At 46.7% G+C, this 23,019-nt stretch overlaps 1 protein-coding gene across 2 annotated transcripts in view; it reads left to right on the forward strand.

Annotated features, from left to right (window-relative positions):
* The first annotated feature begins 20,150 nt into the window (after positions 1-20,150).
* Positions 20,151-23,019, forward strand: part of cacna2d2a (calcium channel, voltage-dependent, alpha 2/delta subunit 2a) — a 159,970-nt gene continuing 157,101 nt past the window's right edge. For both annotated transcript variants that reach the window (XM_076037164.1, XM_076037165.1), the window contains exon 1: positions 20,151-20,681. In XM_076037164.1, coding sequence (XP_075893279.1) covers positions 20,566-20,681 — 116 coding nt within the window. In that variant the 5' untranslated portion in view covers positions 20,151-20,565. The remainder of the gene's footprint in view (positions 20,682-23,019) is intronic.

Below are 23,019 nucleotides of genomic sequence, written 5' to 3' on the forward strand. Positions count from 1 at the left end.
TGTGTGTGTGTGTGTGTGTTGCATGGTGGGATGGTGGATCCTTGCATGCCACGCCTTTTTGTCCTTCCCTTTCCCGGCAGCAGCAGCAGCAGCAGAAGAAGCAGTACTGGGAAAGACCAAAAGAGGACACAGCTTGATCTTTTTTTTTCACCCTGACATCTCATACGACCATTTTGCCCAGCTCCAAAAAGTGTTTTCATCTGCTCTCAATATCACGTCGCCAATCAGTGTCCTGTTAGTTGGCGATCAGTGACGAAACAACAAAGCCGTCTCGGCTGAGACGCAGAAAGAGACTCTGTGGTCGCGCAGGCAGTGACCAGGGGCCGAGCTGCAGCTATGGGGATTAGCTGGGATGCTGCTGCAGTGGTTGGCCGTCTCGTCAGAGCTGGGTGGCATTTTCACATTAAAAGCTGAGGGGGGGGAAAAAAAAGATCACCGCTGATGGAAAAGATGTTTTCGCTTTACCCATGACTGGCTTTGGCAGGAGTGTTGCCGCACGCCTGTGGCAGCCGTGCTATCATTCACGGCAGTAGAAGTCCATGCATCAAGCTCTTGCCATCCTAGGAATGAAGCCTTTTGTAGAGTGAAAGGGAAAATTGACAAGTCTTCAGGACAAGTCCATGTTCCATGTTTTTTTCAGCACACATCAATTCTTTTTTGTTTATTTTGAACACAATCAGAATCTCTCCTTTCATGCATACATGAAGCAACACTCAGGTCCTGCGTCTGTTCAGAGAAGCCTTTGTTCGCTGATCACAGACATCAGACCAACTCGACACAGCCTGCGCAACAACAGGTGGGCACAGCAGAAACAATCAAGCTGACTTCATTGCTGCACACAAATCAACCATGTCCTCACTTGTTCACTTCACTACACACTCTCGGCTGCAGGGGAGCTCCACTAATGGACAAACTGTCGTCGTTTTCCTTGCTTTTTCTCTTATTTGGTTGAAAGTGCGTAACCCCTGTTGCGGGACACCACACTTCAATCTCCCAAAACAAATTCTTTCATATGAGAAAACTTGGCTTGTTGCCATCTCCGTTTGGATCCATTTTTCATTTTCCCCTACTTCTGTTTGATTCACTTCTGTTCTTATCAGTCGCCATTTGGTTGTTCGTTTGTTTGGGCTTTTACTCGTGTTTCATTTGTGATCACAGACGCTTGCGAGAGTTCAGTTTTTATTTTGTCCGCCAAAGTAAAGACAAAACTTTAAAATATCTAGTGGGCTCTTTCTTTTTTGGGCTTTGCTGTTTTTGGTTGTAATTCATTTGTTATGACATCCATTTTTGATTTCGACGTTGATGTTTGACGTTGAAAACAATTTTTGACATGCCTTTGTTTTACCTGGGAAACAATCTCGATCCACAGTTATTTTTGGCTATCGCTCATATAACACACACTATATGTGTGCATATATATATATATATATATATATATATATATATATAAATACATGGATGTGTATTTAAATACATTAGCATATAGCATACATATGTATATTTGTATATATATACATATGTATATCTATGCAGAGTATATGCATAGATATAAATTATACATACATACATACATACATACGTGTGTGTGTGTGTGTGTGTGTGTGTGTGTGTGTGTGTGTGTGTGAATAAATACCTGCCTCTTTTCTATATAATTGTAGATCTTGTTCATTTGATAAGTTGCAGTGATTTTTTATCACTGGCACCATAAACTGTGTGCGCATGTAATGAGTCGCATTAAACATCCAGCCAAGCGAAAGGCAATCTTAATGAGGCAATATCGTTCAGTAATCATCATCAGCGGCTCTTGAAGTACATTAGAGCACCGTCTCTGCCTTCGCGTCCCGGCAGCCGCAGGAACACGATGGAGACGGAGATAAGAGGGAAACAAACAGAGCATCGGTGGGCAACAGCCCAAACCGCAGCAAAGCTCAGGAGTGGTGGCGAACAGATAAAATCCAGGTGCTTAAATCCTGTTGTGCTAAGTCCGGCACAGCTCAGCCCACTGAGGCACAGTTAGATTAGACATTTGTATAACTTCCTCCCACATTGACCCTTTAATGTTGTTGGCAACAAAAAACGATCTCTACTCTGAATAGTTTCAGAACGAATGAAATGAAATGATAATAATATGATAATAGGATAAAAAAAATATATAAATGTACAGCACAAGATGGATTTTTAATGGTGATCATTTTTAGGAATCTCATAATATTACTTAAATCCATGTTTATATATATTATATTACTTATGTACATATTTAATGCATTCATTATTCTACACTTGCTAATCTTTCACACCTGTAACTGTAAGTTCCCAAGTTACTTATTAATCGCATCAGATTCTTATTTTTGTTGATGTCGAAACACAAAAGTCCTCCTAACTTGAACTGAAAGTGTCCCTGCAAAGCCCCCCCACCCTCAGCCACCTTCACCAAATCACCGCGCGCTAGCTGCCTCATTGTGTGCGGAATTGTAATCCCCTGGACCGATTAAAGGGGGGGCAACTGTGCCGGTTAATTAAAACTGCAATCAAACGCACCTCTTTAAACTGGCTGCAAAAAGGGACCTTGTTCAATTAAATCACGCATCACTTTCCTTTCAGTAACGCGCGCAAACAAATAAAGCGCGGGGGCTGGAGGCGCGCAAATCCGCGCGCGCGCTGATTGCCTTCTGCAGCTGGGATTCTTTCTCATTTGGTAAACAGTGGCTGAGGTGGCGCTCGAGGTGCCGTGGAGGAGAGTCCGAGGAGCAAAGGGGATTATAAACCCCTTCCGCTGGCCTTCCACTGGCACTTGTCATGCTCTTAATTTGACGCCGTAATTAAATTGTGAAATCTCGAGGCGTTTTGCGCCGTGTGTACACAGGATTCTCTGCAGATAAATGCTGAGCGGGAGGCTGATACCAGCTACCGGCTGACTGCTGCGCCGCGCATTTCCACTTTATCTACTCGCGCTACACGCCGAGGCACGATCCCAGAGCTCTCCCAAGGCCTTGTCTTCATTGTGTGTGTGTGTGTGTGCGTGCGTGCGCGCCTTGCGAGCCCGCGGGCATTTCTGTGTAAATAACTTTATCGATATTTACTTTGTGTTTGCAGCGTTTCCTCCCATTGAAGACGTCACTTTGCGCGGCAGATGTTGTCCAGCTGCTACTTGGAATTAGCCCGCATGACTGAAAGAATATAAAATAGCCAAGGACCTGCATGGACGCAGTCAAGGGTATCGGGTATTTTTGGGCCTAAAACACACACACACACACACACACACACTAAGACATTGGTGCACACTCTCGCAGGTAAATCAATTCATAGCGAAACCCAAGAGGGTTGAGCAGAACAGAGGGCAGGGCAGTTCTTCATGCGAGCCAACCAATCAAGCGATAATTACTTTGAAATTAAGTACCTTTTGTATTTCAATGCTAATTAACTGATGAAAGAAAATACTCAATAAGTCATTAACAAAAAGGCAGAAAGGAAAGTGTGGTGAAACAAATTGACTTTTTTTCTCTCTTTTTTTTGCTGTCTCTCGCTCTCGATTTTTAAAGCATCACCCGGATCTCCTGTTTAAACGGGAGCAGGTAATGAATTGCCATTAACCTTGATACAGCCATTAGCACATAATTAAATCAAATGCTGCCTGGTGGTTGTTTACTGTAGATGGCGGTGGATTAAATTTGGCTCTGAAATCCATTCATTACGTGGCACAGTTAAATCTTTCAACATCAAACGAGGGCCGATAATATTTTCAAACAAACTGGCTCATGATTAATGATTATTGAAAGGGACGAGACCCTGGACTGACTCAAGCATTTCACAGTTGCTACTCTGCTTGACACCACTGGACTATCTAAATGATCTCTGGTAGTTTTGTATGTGGCAGCATGAGTGATGACTCTCGCCTGCCAGTTGTGACACTGTCAGCCCTCTTTCAGAAGGTTCACCGTATTCTTGAACTTCCCACAACTATCTTACATGCTTCTCTGTAAGCTCATCTCCAACAAATGCCCTCAGGAATATTCATTTCTTTTTTTTCTCTTCACACGTTGGGACCATTCTCTGTGAACACGGGAGATGGATGGATGTTGGTGGAAATCCCAGTAGATCCTGGCACCAACATCCCCGTCACTGAAATGCCCTGACTGCCCCCATCTGATGCTCACCATGAACTCCAGCAAGTTGTCTCGGCTATATCTACATGTCTAAGTGTGTTGAGTTACTGCCATGTGATTGACTGATGAGCTGTTTGTGGTAGCAAGTACTTGAAGGTGTTACCCAATAAAGTGGCTAACTTTTAAAACTGCACTTTTACTTAGGTTCGACCTTTTACTTTAATGGAAATTAAATGTTGGTTTGATTGATCAACAGGTCTTTATTTTTTTTATATATAAATAATGTTGAAATGTTGAAATGGCATTAAAATGTGGTCCAGATCTCTATCTGGTTAAACGCTGGCCAGATTGAAATCCCATCAGGTAAACACTCACACTGACATTGGCGGCGTAATGATCATGCTAACCTGTGGCGTACTGATCGTGCTAACCTTCACACCGAAACAATTGCTTCCTGTTCAGAAAACTTCTCCTGGGTGTCAAACACAGGTGGGTACCTGGGTACACCTGAGTGGTTTCAAGTGTGCGTGTCACAAACTATGTCGCAGTTCACGGCATTTTTAGAACCCACATATCAGTCTGATCACTTATGTATGTAACCGGGACAATGTGATCTCTCAATTTGAAGCATTTTGATCAGATTGGCAAAAAGAAAAGTGACCATTTAAACTCACTCCCCTACTGAGTGTCCCTCTGTGTGTGGCTGTGTTTAGGATGACTGCAGCGTCCCACCCTGGCACCCCCTGGTCCCGCCATTAACCTGGGATTAGCCTGGCTGAGATGGAAGTCAAGGGTCAGGAAGTAAGTGAGTCGCCCTGCTGCACACTCTGCTTTCCAATCGCTCCACTGGAATCCAACGCTTCCTTTTTCTATTTGCCAAAAGAAAGGAAATGATGCCCGCCGCCTCCAGCTGCCTGCGCATTCATGCGGCAGACTTCCTCAAGTGGATATTAGTTGTCCCATGTTGGTTTGTTTAATCCCGAGGTTGGTTTTTTTTCCCCCTACTGCTCAAGAAGGCTTTCAATAAAGAGCAGGAAAGTTGCACAATCTGCTCAGAATTCTGACTGGAGTCGTGGCTCGACTATTTATTTTGCAACAGGGACGGATATGGAAGTATGGTAGGCGATGGCATGTTTGGCTGAACCTTCTGAAGGTGGGGGGGGGGTTGGCGGCAGAACTTGTTTTATGAGGGTAATTGATGCTTTGCTGCAAGAGAAGAGGGCAAAGCAGGCATGAAATTGTGCAGGGGATCAGATCCGTATCGGAGTATATGGGAGAGGTGAGGGAGAACAACGGGAGCCTGGCAACATGGGATGGCTGGATTAGGGTGCCTCTCTGGACTGAGGTACAGTTAAGAGCCAATTTTATTCTCTAGCAACCCAATCAGTGGAAAAGCCCGGAATCCTATTAGATTGAAGTTTAGGGAGCTGGTGAAGAACTGCAATTAAGTCATTGTCATGCCAGCAGGGCAGGGAGAAGGGCAAGAGAGGTTTCCAAAAAAAAATATACAGAGAGAGACTTCAAGAAATTACTTAACACATGCAGCGACTTGCATGTAACCAACAAGCAAGTCGCTGCATCCTAGTCTCCCAATGAAACTATGGCAGGTAATGAAAACAATGGTGTCAGGTGCTCCCCCCCACAATTAAAGACAAACACAGATGATAACAGAGCAGGAAAGGTTGCTTGCAATGGTTTTGACAAGCTAGCTTAGCTAGCGGATCTTTCACCTAGCAAATGGTGAGCACCACAACAATGGCTAGATGAAGTTCCTTGATGTCCTCAACAGAGACACGTTTGAGTACAAAGACACACCACTGCCTTCAGTGACACCTCGCTCAGTTCTACAGAAACAGGGAGGACATGCAGAACAAAGACCCAGGCCCTGGCTGATGATGTTAGCGGCAATAAAGCCACAGACTCTTAACCCAAGGAATGAAGCATGGTACAGAATAAGCAAATAGTGCCATAAATGAAGTGGTAATATTAGATCTAATTGTGATCAATCAGCTGCCTTCGCTTTTACCTGGCTTAGCTTAGCGTGGCAGTCACAATTTCTGCCTATTTCCCCACACGGTCTCTTGATGTTTGCTGCCTGTGTGAACAGGCGGATCGTAGACATTACCCCCATCTTATTATTCTTCATATGGGATTTTGTCGATGTGTGAAAGAGGCTTCAGAGCGCCAGGATGTGTGCTGTGGACTGGCTGGCCGCTGCACACCTGAATGACCTGCTGATTCACAGCACTGTGCCCAGGTTTACAACCACTCAGTGGGGTCACCTGTCCAATTCCCTCTCCTCGCAGTGGCGCAGTGTTATTGTGTTTGCAGGGGAGGGGCGCGCACTGCGGGGATGACTGATGCACAGAGGGCACGGCTCATCAGGATTCGTGAGCTGTCCGTCTGTGAATAAGGAAAGGGAATTGGCTGTCAATGCCTAATTAATAAACTCTGCGCTGCTCCCCCCACTCGGCAAAGACTTGTCTGATCAATAACCATTGTGCACTGCCCGAGATGGGAGCCGTTCAGATTTATCTGCTAATATCCCGGCTGATAGCCACAGCTAGACTGGAGATGACAGTAGGCTCAAAGCCCATTACCTCCGTATTTACTGTTTTAAATTCTACTGCAGTCACAGCCAGTTGATGTCGGCGGAGTAACAAATTGGCTCAAATCTCTCTTCTCGGCAGGGGACGAGTCAAGGACAAAGGAGATGAATCCATATGAGTCTGTCTCTGTTGTAATGGATGGTGATATATTTGTATTTTTCCTATGTTTACATCCCTAAAGTGTCTGACTTGAACGCTGCCGGCTTGTGCTGGTCTAACCGTTTGTTGTTGTTTTTTTTTTACAGTCCACAGGATGTCTGTGCACTTGAATAGATGACATTGAAACATTGAAGAAGCGAACTAGATTTGGGACGCCACAAAACGTACAATCCAGTTTGCAAATATTACCTAATAAGTTTGTAAGTGGACCCATTTTAACATAATTACATTGACAATTAGAATTTCATAATGGCTACAGCTTTCCTCAACCAGCAGAGAAAGCTGACTTGATAAATACACCAACTGTTCTAAACTGTGACCCAGATTTGTAGCATTGTGTCTAGATTTCTTCCATGTTTCATGTTACACTAGGTATCTTGATAGGAAAAGCAACTGCCAGACTTCTACTAATGGCATTAGTATTGATGCTACACTGGCAAAATTCCATAGATTTCATCTGGTTTGTTATTTTTTTTATTTTTTTGCTATCATAAGAGGATATAAGTGGGAAAACAAGGTGAAATAAAGAATAAGCGGAATCACGAGATGAAAATTAAGTGGCAAACTCAAATAACTTTTCACGGTTAAACTGCTAACCTAAGATTTTATGGTAATCTAGTCTGTTTCCTCTCCTGCAACGTGAAATCAATCCAGTGTTGCCTCGCGAAATGACAGAGCAATTTCGAATTTCCCGTCCTGCTCGAAAGCGGGCCTGTTTTTTAAGCTCAGTCAGCACTGCTCAGTGTCCATACATTGTTCATTTGTCTGCCATATCTGACAGTAGGACTGATACTCCCATTACTCACAGTGGTCTGAAGTTGCTGAATCAAACCAGAAGCGGCAGCAAAAGAAACACAGACTGAAAGCTTTGCGCTTAAGAGCTGGAATCAAAGTCACGTCTGCCGTCACGAGTCTTCAGTGAAATTCAAAACACGGTCACGTGGCACTGGAATTGTCTCTGGGTTGCTTCTCTTTTTGGGGGCTTTCATCTCTTTGTGTTTGTTACAGCGTTATTGCTGAATTGTTATTTTCCATTTGTTCACCTAACTTATAAAAAGTCCAGCAACTTCAATAATTTTTTTTTCTTAAAATTCAGATAACAAACAATAAACACGTGTGATTAGCTTCTAAAAATGACTTTGGGAACAGCAGAGGATCGGGAGCAACTGACCTCTCCTGTGTAGTATATGTAAATGTATGCTTCTGCCAAGAGGGAGACCTCTCCCCCCTCCATCTCCCTGCCACCTACATAGCAGATCTAGGTCCAAGGTGTCAAAATAAAAGCAACACACTGGATTCTGCAATTTGCATCATGACCTTTCGCTGCAGTTTGCACGATATAATTTCAGCCTTGATTGTCTATTAAGCCACCCGCGGTAATCTGCACTATTAACTAATTGCTCCTCATTACTTGTAGCCGGCTCCTTTTACTGCAGCTCCAACTCGTTCACCTCAGTGCTCCTTAAAACAGATTTTCAGCACCGTAAACCTCAATAATGGAACACCGCAGCTGTGTGCATGATTGATAAAGGACGCCGTTTGCCCATTTTCCACAGTATGGAAATAGGTTAACCATGTGACCTACATGCACTTTCACCTGGAGTACTCCATAGCAATTTTTTCAAACCGGGCCATGCTGTTCCGGCTCAGCCTTGTGCTCCTTCCGCCTCTCTTCCAACCTCCCCCCTGCCGTTGTACGCTCATCATCATGGACACATAACGTGACATGTAAGAACAATTCAATTTTTGAGAAAATTTTGGACCCAATGAACGGTCTGCAAATCCGCCTCCATCATTTGCACTGTGCGGCGTCTCTGTCCCTGGCTGCAGAGGGAGCTGTTCTTGATCTTATCTCCGCTGATCACTCCGAGGTGATTAGAGAGGATACCACTCAGGCGGCCCCTGCAGATTCTGTCGCGCTGAAACGAGGCCTGAAGTGTGTGTGTGTGTGTGTGTGTGCCTGCACGCGTGCGCGCTGAGAGGTGACACATCTGTACCCTCTACAATCACCTTCCACGTTGTTGTGGCAGTGTTGGACACTATCTGCGGGATCGCAGCCTCCCAGGACACGCAGGATTACTACATCGCTTCACAAAAGCCTCACCCTGATATTTTTGGAAAGTCTCTGATTTGTGCCACTTGTACCAGAGGCTGTTTTTTTTTTTTTGTTTTTGCGCACAGATCGCCGACTCACACATGGCAAGTGGGTAAGCGCTGTTTACATAAACGCAGGCTATTTGTTCAATCAGACATTTACATACAGACGCCGGTACGCCCACCTTTTCACCCATCCATGCCGACATACAAACACACGCAGGCCCATTAATCTGCTTTTTGATTCAGGTTTTAATCTCCTCGCTGCTTCTCCACTGGCAGGTCCCGCCTCCCAGCTTAGCGGCAACAAAGAGGCTGGAGTTTGGTGAAGAGGCTCAAGCAGGCGGCAGCATCATAAAAGCTGGTTTATCAGCGTTTGAACCTTGATGCCCATGCACATTTTGTGCAGGCACTGGAGCGAAGAATGCGCTGAAATCTGCATTAGACAGTGACGGGAAAAACGAATCTGATTTGCTCGGATTTATTTTGTCTTGATTTGAGGTGATGAATAGTTCACAAACAACAGTTGTAAAAAAAACAACAACAACAACATACAGCTTAACTAAAAGTACTGAGAGCTGCTGAACATCAAAATCATGAGCAAACCAAGAAAAAAATGCCTGGTTGATGTCAGCGCAGGTCAGAGGTCAGAAATGGGAAAGAGGTTGGAGACCATAGAAAAGCGTCGGGAACTGTAATAACCACTGGTTGCAACCAAGGTCTGCAGAACAACCTGACCTGGCTCATGACAGGCATGGTGAAGCATCAAAATAGGCTCAATAATAAATAACATAATATAATAATATAATAGGCAGCTGAGCACAGCATGCTAACCACAATAAAGAGACCCACCTCCTTGTGCTCCTCGCATTGCTGTTGCTCCGCCCCCTCCCTAGTCTTGCATGCAACCACTGAGCAAGCAAGAAAGTGACGATGTAAGTATACGTTGAGGTGCCCAGGTTACTTCTGCAGTAGTAATAGTGTCACTTCCCGTCATGCAAAGACCATGACTTCAAAATCTACAATAATGAGATTTATAATGAACCGTGTTTCAGGTCAGAGGCGTCCTGTCAGCAGTTTTACAACATTTACTTTTTGTTTCACAGTCTGTGGGAAAAATGCTTTTTGGGCCACCTGGAGTTTTTGGCTGCAGTACCTCGAACGGCCACTGGGGGAAAAATCGCCACACCTCAGATTAAACCACTGGCGATACAGTGTACCTCAAAAACCCATTTCAATCAAAGGTCACATGTTGAAGACACTTCTGAAATATGTCCAACTTGCATGTGAATAAAAATATGCCTATAATCATTTCCTCGTGTGTTTCACTTCTGTGTTCAAACCGGTAACTGTATATGTAACAGCCATCAGAATTAACATCCAATCTGAAACCAAAGAGATTGTTTGACTGCGCTATTTGAAAACACCCGTCAGCAGATCGCCGCTGACGTAAACAGTGAAAGGCCTGACGATTCGCAGCTAATAACCGTGGGGGGGGGGGGGGGGGGGGGGGAGCGGGAGGGGGATTGCAGAGGACTGTTTACTCGTGGGGCAGATGTCTTGATTAACATTAGATTAACAGAGATAAGCTCGCCGCGCTGCTCGCGCGGGCCCCCGAATATCCCCCTGCGCAAATAATCAGCGCTCAGCGGCGCAAGGTTAACACGACATTACGTAAATGGCCGGCGAAGGCTCGCAACCGCGCAGTGGCCACTCCAGAGGTGAGAGAAGACACACACACACGCCGCCTCGCTGCTGTGAATCATGGGAGCAGCGGACCATGCCACTGGCACTGATAGTTTGACAGATGATACATCACCATCAACTGCAAGATCTATTGCTGTGACAGCAGGAATGATGGGGAAAATACTGCAGCAATATCCACGATCGGGCAAACGCAAACACAGACGTGCACGCGCGCGCGCGCGCGCACACACGCAGACAAGTACAGTAAAAACGAATACACGCACGCGTTAATAATAATTGACGAGTTTGCTGCACGTCTTGTAAACAAAAAGCACATCACAAACTCCATCAGTCACAGTTTTATTGCTCACAAACGCAGTGACTCACGGCTTTGCAGCGTCGATCTTTATCGGCGCCGCTGACGTGCTGCGGTGCAGCCACTAGGTGTCTCGCTTAGAGGCTTGTGGGGCTGCGCGTGCGAGGCCACGCGCGCGCACGCGCGCTCTCACAGTCACATGCAGGATGCACATGGTGTGTATAATATGACCAGCCGAGCCGCTCTCCACATGTGTTGCAGTCTCCTCTGGGAGGACAGGAAAGCATCTGCCTCCCTCTGTTGAAGGCATTTCTGGGAAAACAGCCCAGACCTGTGGCTCAGTGCGCGCGTGCGCACGCACACGCACACGCACACGCACGCACACACACACACACACACACACACACACACACACACACACACACACACACACAGTACATTTTGCATGAATTTGTATGTTTGACCCAGAATTTTCATGATATATTTTAGCATATTTTGGCTATTTTTCTCTAAATCACACAGCAAAGCATTTACAGTGAAGATGAACCGACATGGTTCCATGCATAAAGACCAACTCCTCCTATGAGAGCGTGGCTCCCTGTTTTAGCTGGTTAGCTTTACTAGTCTGTTGTGTTTTGGGTTTTGTACTCAGCTGCGGGAAACGCACACTGGTTACACAGCATATGCATGTGCATTAAAAAGAAAAAAAAATACAACACTTTTGCACAAGGCCATTCTTCCTAAATCAAACAATAATGAATGATTGCACGAAAATGTATTATTTCGAGTACGGCATAAATCGATGTCATTGCCATTGTTGTGTTTTGCGTGTGCGGAGGCGTTAAACCCATTTCTGTCACTTCTGTATCGCTTGTGATCCTGCAAATTGCATATATGGAAACATGGGTGGAGAGAGCGAAAGTGAGAAAGAGAGAGAGAGAGAGAGAGAGAGAGAGAGAGAGAGAGAGATTAGTTTTGCTGTGATACATGATACCGCCTGAACCCGGAGTAAATGGTCTGTTCAAATGAATGAGGTTGAAGTAAATGTCCAGCAGCCTCAGTCCACAAAGCCTGTGTATGAACCTCAACAGCATCGCCACTGATGATCTACCCTGGAGTTGCACACAGAAGTTGTGGGCAGCTCGCGCCTGGGCATCACAAAGTAAGAAATCTGCCACTTGAATGGAGGATTCACTTTGGCAACTTCAGGAAACACGAGGAAGACAGTGGCAACAAAATTCAAAGTCATTGTGTGGAAGTTGCATGTGACAGAGTCATTGTCGAAAAAGCTGAAGTTGGTGGCAGGCCATCATAGCAGTAGGTTCACTGTGCGACTGTGTTCAATATTGCAAGTTAAAAACCTAAACTCAAGTTCATAGCTAGTGCAGTGAAAGGCATTCGGTAAATCGTGTTATTGTTTTTAAATGTGATCACTCAACAGTTTTATTGTCAACTGCAGTTGGTTTTTATCGATTGCCAGTTTGAATGTTGATCATTTCAGAAAAAAGCTGGTCAGAAGGTGTTGAGATCACTTAGCTTATCAAGGTTTTTTTTTTTTTTTGTCTTGTTTTGTTTTTTAAACTATACCCTGCTTCTGTATCGCACTTTCCAACTCCCTTTCACACGTCGACATTAGAATCCATCTGTCCGTCGCGCTTTATCTCTGGCATCCATCCATGAAAGCACTTGACCTTAAACTTTGAGCAGGTATATGAGTTGATGTATAGTGTATGCATAAAAGTTAAAGCCCCGTGTCGCGCAGTGTTGCTCTTAAAAGTTTAAAAGCCCGTTTAACTGCAGAGAGTGATGTTGCCGCGCGCTCCGTTCGAGCCAAACCCGCGGCCGCGAGGTGATGTAACAATTTAGACGCTGGCGCTCCTGTTCCCACCTCCCGCCCTCCTGCTGCTGGCCAGCTATTTTCCCCGTGGTCTCCTCGCTCCCACTGAACGTTGTAAAAGAAAAAGAAAAAAAAAAAATCTGCCATTTTGAGCGCAGCTCCAAGTGTTTATGTGTCCCTCAGAGTGTGACTGTGGAGAATAAGCCCGGCAATGTGTGTTATCTATTAATTCCTTCATTAAGCCCTTATCGCCAGTTTTAGTGCCAATTAAGATGCGCTTTAATGTGACGGCGGGGCGGGCGAGCGACTGTGCACTCCTCACTCCTCAGTGACAAGAGACGAGGAGCAGGGCCACGCTGGGAGAGACGACCACCCACTCGCCTTATCGAGACGCCGAGGCGCCATTGGCCCTGTTAGTTTTGGCTCTTTGACTCTCACACTGTTTCCACGAGGCTCTGTGCGGGAACACCTAGCGTCTTGCTTATCGCGGGAAAACCAAAAAAAAAAAACACAACAACAAAAACGTATTGGAGCCAATTGGCCGGCGGCAGGATGCCACTGTGGAACAGCGTGAAGCCACTCCTAATTCATTTTGACCTAGATTCATGCCATTTCAGATGGTTTGACTCCATCTCACGGCTGCCACAAAAGAGGCTGAAGAATAGGCAGCGGGCGACGGGGGTCGCACTCACTTCAACGGGGCGGCGGAGGTGTGTAGGGGTTGGGGGTGGGGGGTGGTGAGCGAGGGAAGATCATGGCGCAGGGCAGGACTGACATGCTCCGATGCCTGGCGTACGACACACAGAGGTCACGGCTCTGTGTGAAGGTGGCCGCGCAGTGCACCGCTGAATTTACTCAGAGGGGAGGTGACTGGCTGATATGTATATATATATATATATATATGTATGTAGATAGATAGATAGATAGATAGATAGATAGACAACACGTGACACAAGCCTACGTGCACTTACAAGCACACACACACACATACATACATACATACACACATACATACATACATACATACATACATACATACGCTTATTTTTTTCTGTTTTATTTTATATTATTGTTGTTGTTAATGTCTAATTTTTATTATTTCTTAACATTTTTGATGCTTTGTGCTTGTACGTGAAATTGTGATTACATTTAATTATTGTTATAAGGTGGTGGCTTCAAATGAGCCGACTCTGGTTTTTGCCTCTCCCCGCACTGTTACATTATTATTTATGTTTATGCATACTTCCTTTATCTAATTGAGCAAAAATAAATAAATATTAAAAGTAAAAAAGATAGATAGATAGACTGTTTGCAAAAGGGGTCACGGTCAAAATGACACTCTTAGACGTGAATTGCAATTAGCTAGCATTGACAGATCTACAATATGCAGACTAAGCAGATGGCTCATGGACAGTGGGTGAGGGGGAGGGGGAGGGGAGGGTAGGCGCAGATGAGTGCTGCCGGGGTGATAGACCACAGGTCTCCTGTTTACAGCAGCTGGCTGACAAGTCTAGGTAATGTGCGGCCGGGAGCCGGGAGGAAGTGGAGATAGTGGGAGTGCACTGCGGGGAAAACACAGAGGAGGCGAGCGAATGATTGTTTCTAATGTCCCTCAAATGCCGTCCGCGATTTGAAGAATCACTTAGCTGCGTTGTCATTAAAACAGCAAAATGTCACAACAGAGGGGTTTTTCCCTTCCCTTTCTCCAGCTCCTCGAAGCTAAGTGGGGGCACATTTAAATTGCTTATTTTGTCTGATCACCACACAAAACAGAGTGATTCAGATTATTACCGTTCCTGACAAAGAGCTGAGTGATCATCAAAGCCTTCAAATGTTGCACTTCCACTCACTGCGGACCGACTGAGCTACGCACCGATTGTTGTTGCAATAATCAGTGCAGATAAACTGGATGAATCAGAGTGACAACATGAGCGTGAGTTAAAATGTTTTGATAGTGTGCTGGATAAGAGTAAGGTACTGAGAAAAGAATACAACAATGATAAAAGAGAACGCCAACCAACAGAGGACACGTTTTTTTAAACTCTTTTTGTGTTTCTTGATGTGCTGCCGTTATTGTTTCACTGCAATGCCAGCCAGCTGCCATCTACCCTGCTAGTAGCTAGCGCTAGTCGTGAGCTACCGGCCAATCAAAATGGAGCAGGTAGGGTAGTGGGGGGGGGCTAAAGTGGAGTAAGAAATAAGTTTTTATCTGAAAGTTTTTATTTGATTTTCTTTTCATTTTGATAGTCTTGTCTTGGGTTCTTGGTAATTTACTTGCGATTCCTGTTTTCCTGCCTTTTTTGCTCCAACTGTTTCTCCTGTGTCTCGTTGTTGATCCTGCCCTTGATTGTTATCGCCTTTGTTTCCCTGCCCTCTTGTATAAATAGTTTGTCTCCCTTTGTCTGCGTCCATTTGTCAATCGTCAGGCACTGATGTTGCCGCAGCCATGTCCTCCATGCTGGCATGTTTGTCAGTTTTTGTTTCAGTTGTCAATTGAAGCCTGCTGTTTCTAACTGGTTCAATTTCAACCCATGTGGACTCTTCCTGTTTCGTTTTGTTGTTAAAATAAGCACTTTTTGTTCTTCTGCCACGCGGTTTGCTTCCGCTTTTTGGTCCTGCCGCCAACACCAGCACCCCCACGTGACAATAAAATGAGAGAAATTAAACTTTGTTCACAAATAGGGCCCCTTTAAACATGACAAGACAAGCACGGCGTCGCTTTAGACACGAGTGTAAAGTCTTAAACATGTTGTTGTGACCTCACGCTGACGGCCCAACAATAATAGACTTATATCAGGGCCTCCTCTCTCCCGTGTGTGTCTGCCTCCTCCCTGTGTGGCGCTGATGTCTCTCTCCTCCGCTCTCTATCCTTCTCAATCCCAGCTTTGATGTATGCATGAGGGAGGATTTCCGAAGACCAAAGAGGCCATTACCCAGGGGCCATTAGGCCTCTAGTAGAGCATGTCAATGAGTGCTTGCTTGAGTCTTGCTCTGTTTTCACTCGCACTCGCCGGCTCGATTCTCTCGGGGTGATCGAGTCGTGGGTTTGTAAATGCGCGCCTTTCTGTCATAAATACATTTATTTGCATCACTCTATCTCTCGCCGTGCGCCCGGCGGTACGGCCTGATAGCGCGGCCGCTTCTCCGGGTAGGAGGCTGGGTCATTAATTGGATGCTGTTGTTGTTTCATGCAGACTGAAGAGTGAGGGAGGGAGCGAGTGAGTCACCGTCATCAGGGTGAAACGCTCTGACATTTGTGCATGAAAGTTCCACGGTGCCTTCCGGCCTCACGTCGCTGGCCGCGCTTGCGTTGTCGTGCAGTGGCGGAGGTACGCGGCGCTCCCGCGGCCCGCACGGGACCCGTCTTGTCGTCGTTTGTCCGCGTCAAGCGAGAGACTCGTCGCTACCGATGATAGCGACGTAGCGCGCAAATACTAATGCAAAGCAGGGTCCTCTGCATTATTTAGATGGGATCTTTCTGTCTTGATGAGCCCGAATGGGGTGATAAGCTGAAAAGGACGCAGTCAGATAACCTTGATTTGCTGGAATCACCGTCGATCTCTTCACAAGGGCACACCGTCTCTGCCCTTGGAAGGAAAAAAAAACATGCCCTGGAAGTAGGAATATGAAAAAATGAGTAACAGAGCATCACACTGGAGTGGTTCCCCCCCCGCCCCCTCTCTTTCTTTCCCTCTCACTCTCTCCAACACAGAACACTTAAGAGGATCACTGAAGTTTGCTCATAGCTCTGGGATTCTCTCTCAAGGGTAGCCGGCCCCCGTCGCCGTGCATGCGCCCAGTCTTTTGCTAATCGGCGACGGTCCAGGTTTGGCGGGAGAGTGAGGCCTCACATTTCCCTGGCTGGAGCTGCTGAACATGAGCAGACAGGCGGCAGAGGGAGACTGAAGCCGAGATTAAGGGCGGGAAAGCGATGGATAAGGTGGAGGAGAGGATGATAAGAGGCCAGGGTGTATGTGTGTGTGTCGGTATATGGGCTTCCAGACTGTATGGGTGCACTCTGACGCCTGGAGACAGGGGAAACAGGCAGTGATTTATTTTGCTACAACCCAGTTGGCCTCTCTCTGGGGAGCGGTCGCCCGGAGGTCCAATAGTGAGAGAGGGAGAGAGAGAGAGAGAGAGAGAGAGAGAGAGAGAAAGAGGGAGAGAGATTCCCAGATCAATTACCGATTGGCATGTTGATCTCTTCGGGAGAAACTGCGGTGGCCAATGGCAGGAGAGCTTCTCAGACCCGCCCCCTCCATCTGACTTTCTCACCGTTCTGCTGGACGGCTGATGTCATCGATCTGCGTGTTTTCACTGAGCTGATCCCTCGATTGATCCGCCACTAATGAAGCCGGGATCCTCGGAGCGTCTCGGCATGTCCAGTGAGATACAAGGCCTGGGGGTGGCATTCACCTTTATTCATCCTGCCGCTGCCCCTCCTCTTCCTCCTTCTCCTCCGACACACATATGAGCACGGCTATATCAAAGGCTTCTTGTGATTGTACAACGATACATGGGTAACAATTCCACTGTTTGTCCATTGCAATTGATAAACGATGTATACATAATAATATGCACATATCCAGGGTCTCCCAAAAAAAAGACATCATTTAGCAGGCCAATAATTTTGGCAATTTTTGTTGAAATAATCTCACATTTTCACAGAATGTATAGAAACTAATCAAGATTTTATGTATGTATATATATATATGTATATATATATATATATATATATATATATATATATATATATGTATATATATGTACACACACACATACGTGTATATACGTGTATACACATGTGTGTATATATATAGATACAAATATATGTATATATATGTGTGTGTGTGTGTGTGTATGTACAATGTGTACAGTGTTCACCAATCATGCTCCACAGCTCAGAGGATGATGTGCAGGCACACACACACACACACACACACACACACCATAGACGTATGTCTATGACGATGTCAAGACATTTTCTCGCAGCTGCATCAGCGACACTGTCACATACCCGGCACATATACGTGCGCACACAGCATGCTCTCAGGCAGAATAAATTTAATTTGCATTTAATCCAAGTGTGACAGCTCCACTCAAAAAAATATTTACCAAATTGGTTGTGGTTCTCCTCCTCCAGCACGTTATTTATTTATTTTTTCCTTGGAACGTACAGAGGCATGGCATCCACCTGGAGAAAGAGCTCGCTCCCACGACTTGTTTCTTACAAACACCCAAACAAAACAAAACCCGTCTTCCTGCGCTGTAAAAGTCACCTGCGTCAGAGACGGCGACATGCGCCGTGGCTCTCTGGTGACATATCAATTTTTGCACGAGTGTGTCCTCCTCAGGGCTCCGTCAGCCAGGTAAATTGAGACAAGTCTTGCGAGATGTATGTCTGAATGGGCTCGGCGTCCACGGGGAGGCTGTGAGTCAGCAGAAACGTTCCGTGTGAGTCAGTCAGCTTGACACCGGCTCCACCTGTATCTGCTGCTTATTACTGATGTCACGGTGGGAGCAGTGCTCCAGTAAATTAACGCCGATCAATTAGGGCTATCGGGGCTGTTCCTTACAGAGTTAATGATTATAAATCAAAACTGCACCGGGCCCGATTGGCTGCCAAAGGTTTGCTCGCAGGGGATGAGGGGGTGGGCGTTGGGGGGGGGGAGAGAGAAGCCAAGTCCCTAATGCGTGTGAATGAAAGGTTATTTTTGTTAGTGCTGATGAAAGAGTCGGGACATTTGTTTCAGCCGTCGCTGTTCCGCTCCAGTCCGGCTTGGCTTTGAGCCACGAGACGGAAATGCGAGCGAACCTCTCTGTAGCAGAGCACCTGCATGTCCCCCCCTGCTGACAGACTGGACCAAGGACATCGCAGTCACATGACCGGCTGGCTGCCTCCCCGTGGCTAGCGAGGAAGAAAAGGAAAAAGAAAAAGGAGCCGAGACGCTGGGGGTGCAGAGCATCCCGATGGAACAAACCTGAAGCGCTTGCTCGGCAGAGGACCGCAATTTGTTTCATGTCGGAGACGAGAATAGAAAGGGAAAATAATCAGTTAGAAAAAAAAAGAACACGCAAAAATGTCTTTGTTCAGGTGCAAATTTGTCTTGTAGGGCCCTCAAGTTGAAAACAGAGAGGTCAGAAAACAAGCAGCAGCACAGGGAAAGGGTAGGAAGACAGGTAGAGCTGGGTGTGCACACACACACACACACACACACATACACACACTCACACTCATCCACCCACCCACCCACACACGCACACTTGCACACACACAACCCCCGCAAACAGACATACACACACACACACACAGCTGATAGAGCGAGATATTTTCTTATCCGGGGGGGAACTTCATGCTGAATTAGATTTACCTCCAGGTTTCAGTGCGTTTCCTCCCCTTGTTTACCATTAAAATCAACAGTATCTGACTGATGTCTGCGGGGAAACTGGTTCATCTAAAATGTGCCTTATTACTGTAACAAGCTGATGCACATGTGGAGGACCTCAGTCATGTGAAACAATGCCGTGTCCCCTTCTGCGTTCTAAACAGCCCATGGCATTAAATCATTTTTTCAAGTAAAAAAAGGAAGAAAAAAAGAGAAAGACGTAGACTATTAATTCCCCTCGCCTTAATTTAAATGTCCACTCAGTGGACCAGATGCGATAATAAGTAGAACAAATGTGCTTTGGAGAGTATCCCTAAGATGATTTCCAAATGTTTGCACTCCACTTCGTGCAAGTCCGCCCCTAATTACCAAAATAAAGCCTGTTATTGTGAACATGATCTAGGAGCAGGAGGAGGGGGTGTGGGGAAAGGAGGGGTTGGGATGGAGAGTGGACGCACGAGGAGGAAGAGGAGGTGGCCTGATGATGCGCGCCCCCGTCTGACGCCCAGAAATAGGCGGTTTGAACGGAGGAAGGAGCGCTTGTGTGCCCACGGCGCGGTCAAGCGCCGCAGATGCGGCAGCGCGCAAACAGGAAGTGAGGGTCTTTCACCGCGCCTTCAAAATAAAACGATGCTGACGCGAACCCCCTCCCCCCTTGTAAGGGAGCCTCAACTCACAGCGGTTTTTTAGAGCCCATCGGATGTTAGTATCAGTCTATTAAATGCCAGCGCCTGTTTTTAATGATACACGTCACCGACAGCGCATAATGCATATTTCTATAGCCGGCGCAGCCTTGCTGCGAGGTTGACCTTAGAGAGACCTCTCCTGGCAAATACTGTGGTTGCCTTTTTTTTTTTTTTTTTTACTTTGAAGGCGCAGAAAGGAACCGTGCGCCCCAGTCACGCCCGCCTTGATCGCGTGCGGCTGCTAAAGTGGGAGAGAGAAAAAGGAGCAAATGTGCGCGGCGGCGGCGGCAGCGGAGAGGGAGGGAAGACGAGCGAGTGCGCAAATAGGCATCCTGGCACATCAGCGGCAGCGGCGGCAGCAGCAGCAGCAGCGGCGGCAGCAGCGGCAGAGCATCTTCCTGATCCTCATCCTCAGCTGCCAGCCTCCACTGAGACCCCAGCGCCTCCACTGCCCAAGTGTCCTGAAGCCTCCGGCAACCATCAGCCTCCCGCCACACTTTTCTTCTTCATATTATTAATAATATTCCACCTCCTTCCGCCTCTAAATTCATATTTCGGAGCTCGGCTGTTCTCCGCGGCGAGAGATACACTGTCCTTCCGGCCCTCTTGCTCTTGGTTTTCTTTTTTCTTTTTTTTTCTTTTTTTTTTAATTTTCAAACCCCCACAGTTTCTTGAATATTTGATGGAAAATGGCGATCTGCGCGCAGCCGTGTGGCGTTTTCTGCCTCTTCGCCATCCAAACTGTACTCATCGTGTGCGTCTCCACGCCGACGGACGGGACCCCACTCTTCCCGCAGCACTACACGTAAGTACCCCCGCGCCGTTTCCGGTGGGCTGACGGCTCGGATGGGTGACAGTGGGTGGGTTGAGGGGTGCAGATCGAGGACAGGTGGCCACCGTCCACCGGCGCGCGGTCTGTCTCCCCCCGCCCCCCAACCTCATTGATGCTGCCCGACGCTGACGCGGTGCTGTGGTGGTGTGTGATGTGATGAATCTTGCGCGTTTATTATAAGCGGTGACATTTCATATAGTCTTGTGTAACGTGTCCGGCATGGTGGTGGGGGACGAGCCTGCTGCTAGACCACGGAGGCGTCCGTGCCAAATAAAGCAGCAGTGTAATAATCATCATAATGACGCTTCGCTGGCACGGCTGGAATTAAAAGCAATCAGTATTAATTATAGTCGATGCGGCTGTTTGAGCTGAAACGCCACCTTGTTTACGCGTGATGGACACACGCGGAACAGCCGGCAGTAGGACACGCTGAGTGTGCGACCATGAGGCACCAGTAAATATGCACATATATATGTATTTTGATATTTATATTTTTTTCCCAGCCAAAGTTAATCCGCAACTTCTCGCGGAGACTCAGCAACAGATTGATCCGCCTGTTCGTCCCAAATATTGTGCCGCCAGCCGAGCGTCCTGCTGCGGTGGGCTTTCCTTCCAACAGTTGCCCAAGAAAACAGAAACTCAACTCTTGCTTTCACTTCGGCTCAGAAGCAGCTGTTGCTTCTCCGGCGTCACCCCTAAAAAAGAGGGGGGGGGGGGGGGGGAAGACAAGTTTCCGTCGCCGGCGCGTTTTCACGCGATCCCACGTGATGACGTGACGACTGGAGGAGACGGCGGTGTGGTGATGAGGCGTTAGTTAGTTGGTCTCCCGTCAGGGGCGGTCACCAGGTTCACGGAGAGAGACAAGAATCTAAATGACCCACCTGCCCCCGCCCACGCCCCTCGGTTTATCGCCCCGGGCCTTTTGTTTGTCCACTGGTTTGTTTTGCTGCTGATAACCAAGGTGACTTTCACAGTAAAATCACAGTTTTCACCGTTTGGCTCGTAACGACAATTAGCTGCATCGGTACAACTGTCACGTGGTTGAACATAATCATATTTGTAACAAGATGCACACGGACATGCAAGGCTAAACTACTTAATTTGAACACAATTATTTTGGCCCTGAGTTGTTGTTGTTGTTTTTTTTTTTGTTGTTGTTCTATTTGTCATTAAGCTCTGCCTTTTCGTAATCGTACCTACTATTAGCGCAACGAGACAGTTTTCTAATTATCTTTTATTTTGGAGGATAATGAGCTCATTTAGGCTGATAAAAATAAGACGTACCAAAAACCGGGGCTCTATATTTGACAGCCAATCACCTCCTGAGGTTTGGAATTTGGGTTTTGTGTCACCTTCATCAAGGGGGTTATCTGCCAGGAATTGGCATTAACCTAATTAGAGTGTATAGGGAGCTGCTTTTGTATTACACAGGCGCGTGCGTGTGTGTGCTGGCACACAGACACACACAGACACACACACATCAAGACAAGACAGCATGATTGGGCGAAATGTTGCAGGCCTCCTCTGATTTTTTTTTTTTTTAAAGACTTGTGGTGCGCATGTGTGTGTGTGTGTGTGTGTGTGTGTGTGTGTGTTCAGGGGTGAAATAATACTATTTCCATATTTCTAAATGACATTTTTAGATAACTGATGACAAAATGGGCGGGTAAACAATCATCTCACACAGCGTAAAAAAAAAAAGGAGAAAATGCTGCCACTCCTCTCCGGAGCAATTTTCTAGCAATTCCACGCTTTCCGCTATGAAAATAATCCACCTTCTGGCCCCAGAGACATTTCCAGCATCTCTCTTAGGCCAGCAGCGCCGCAGAAGGGCCGCGGCGAAGCCGTGCGGCCCGTCCGCCCACGCTCATTTCAGCACATTCTCTTGCTTTTATTTAGCATTACATAAATAGTAAAACACCAGCAAAAGTAAACAGAAGACCGGACACAGGTGTACATTAGCCCCGTCTCTATATTCCATCCTATGAGCTTCGATGTGATTCTGATGCGGCGGCGCAGTTTGTCCACATTAAGGCACCGGGGGGGGGGGGGGGTCGACGGCGCCACCTGTCACCGCGTCACGGGTGTCGCCGCGCATGTGGAAGCGTCTCACTGACTCCTTCATGGTGCATTCCGATCAATGAGAATACCGCCGGTAATTGAGTGCACCAGGTGGGAGGAGTGATGAGGCCGGTGAGCGCAGGTGTGCCGTGCCGTTGGAACACATGCGTGTATTCCCGAGTGCTTTGGGATATTATTCGGCTGCAGTTTTTCTGCTTCTCAGTACAGTGGACAATACTGTTCATGGGAC

The sequence above is a fragment of the Nelusetta ayraudi genome, unplaced genomic scaffold (genome assembly GCF_046127955.1).
Source record: "Nelusetta ayraudi isolate G7.1 ecotype Tasmania unplaced genomic scaffold, CSIRO-AGI_Nayr_v1 ptg000050l, whole genome shotgun sequence".
Lineage (NCBI taxonomy): Eukaryota > Metazoa > Chordata > Actinopteri > Tetraodontiformes > Monacanthidae > Nelusetta > Nelusetta ayraudi.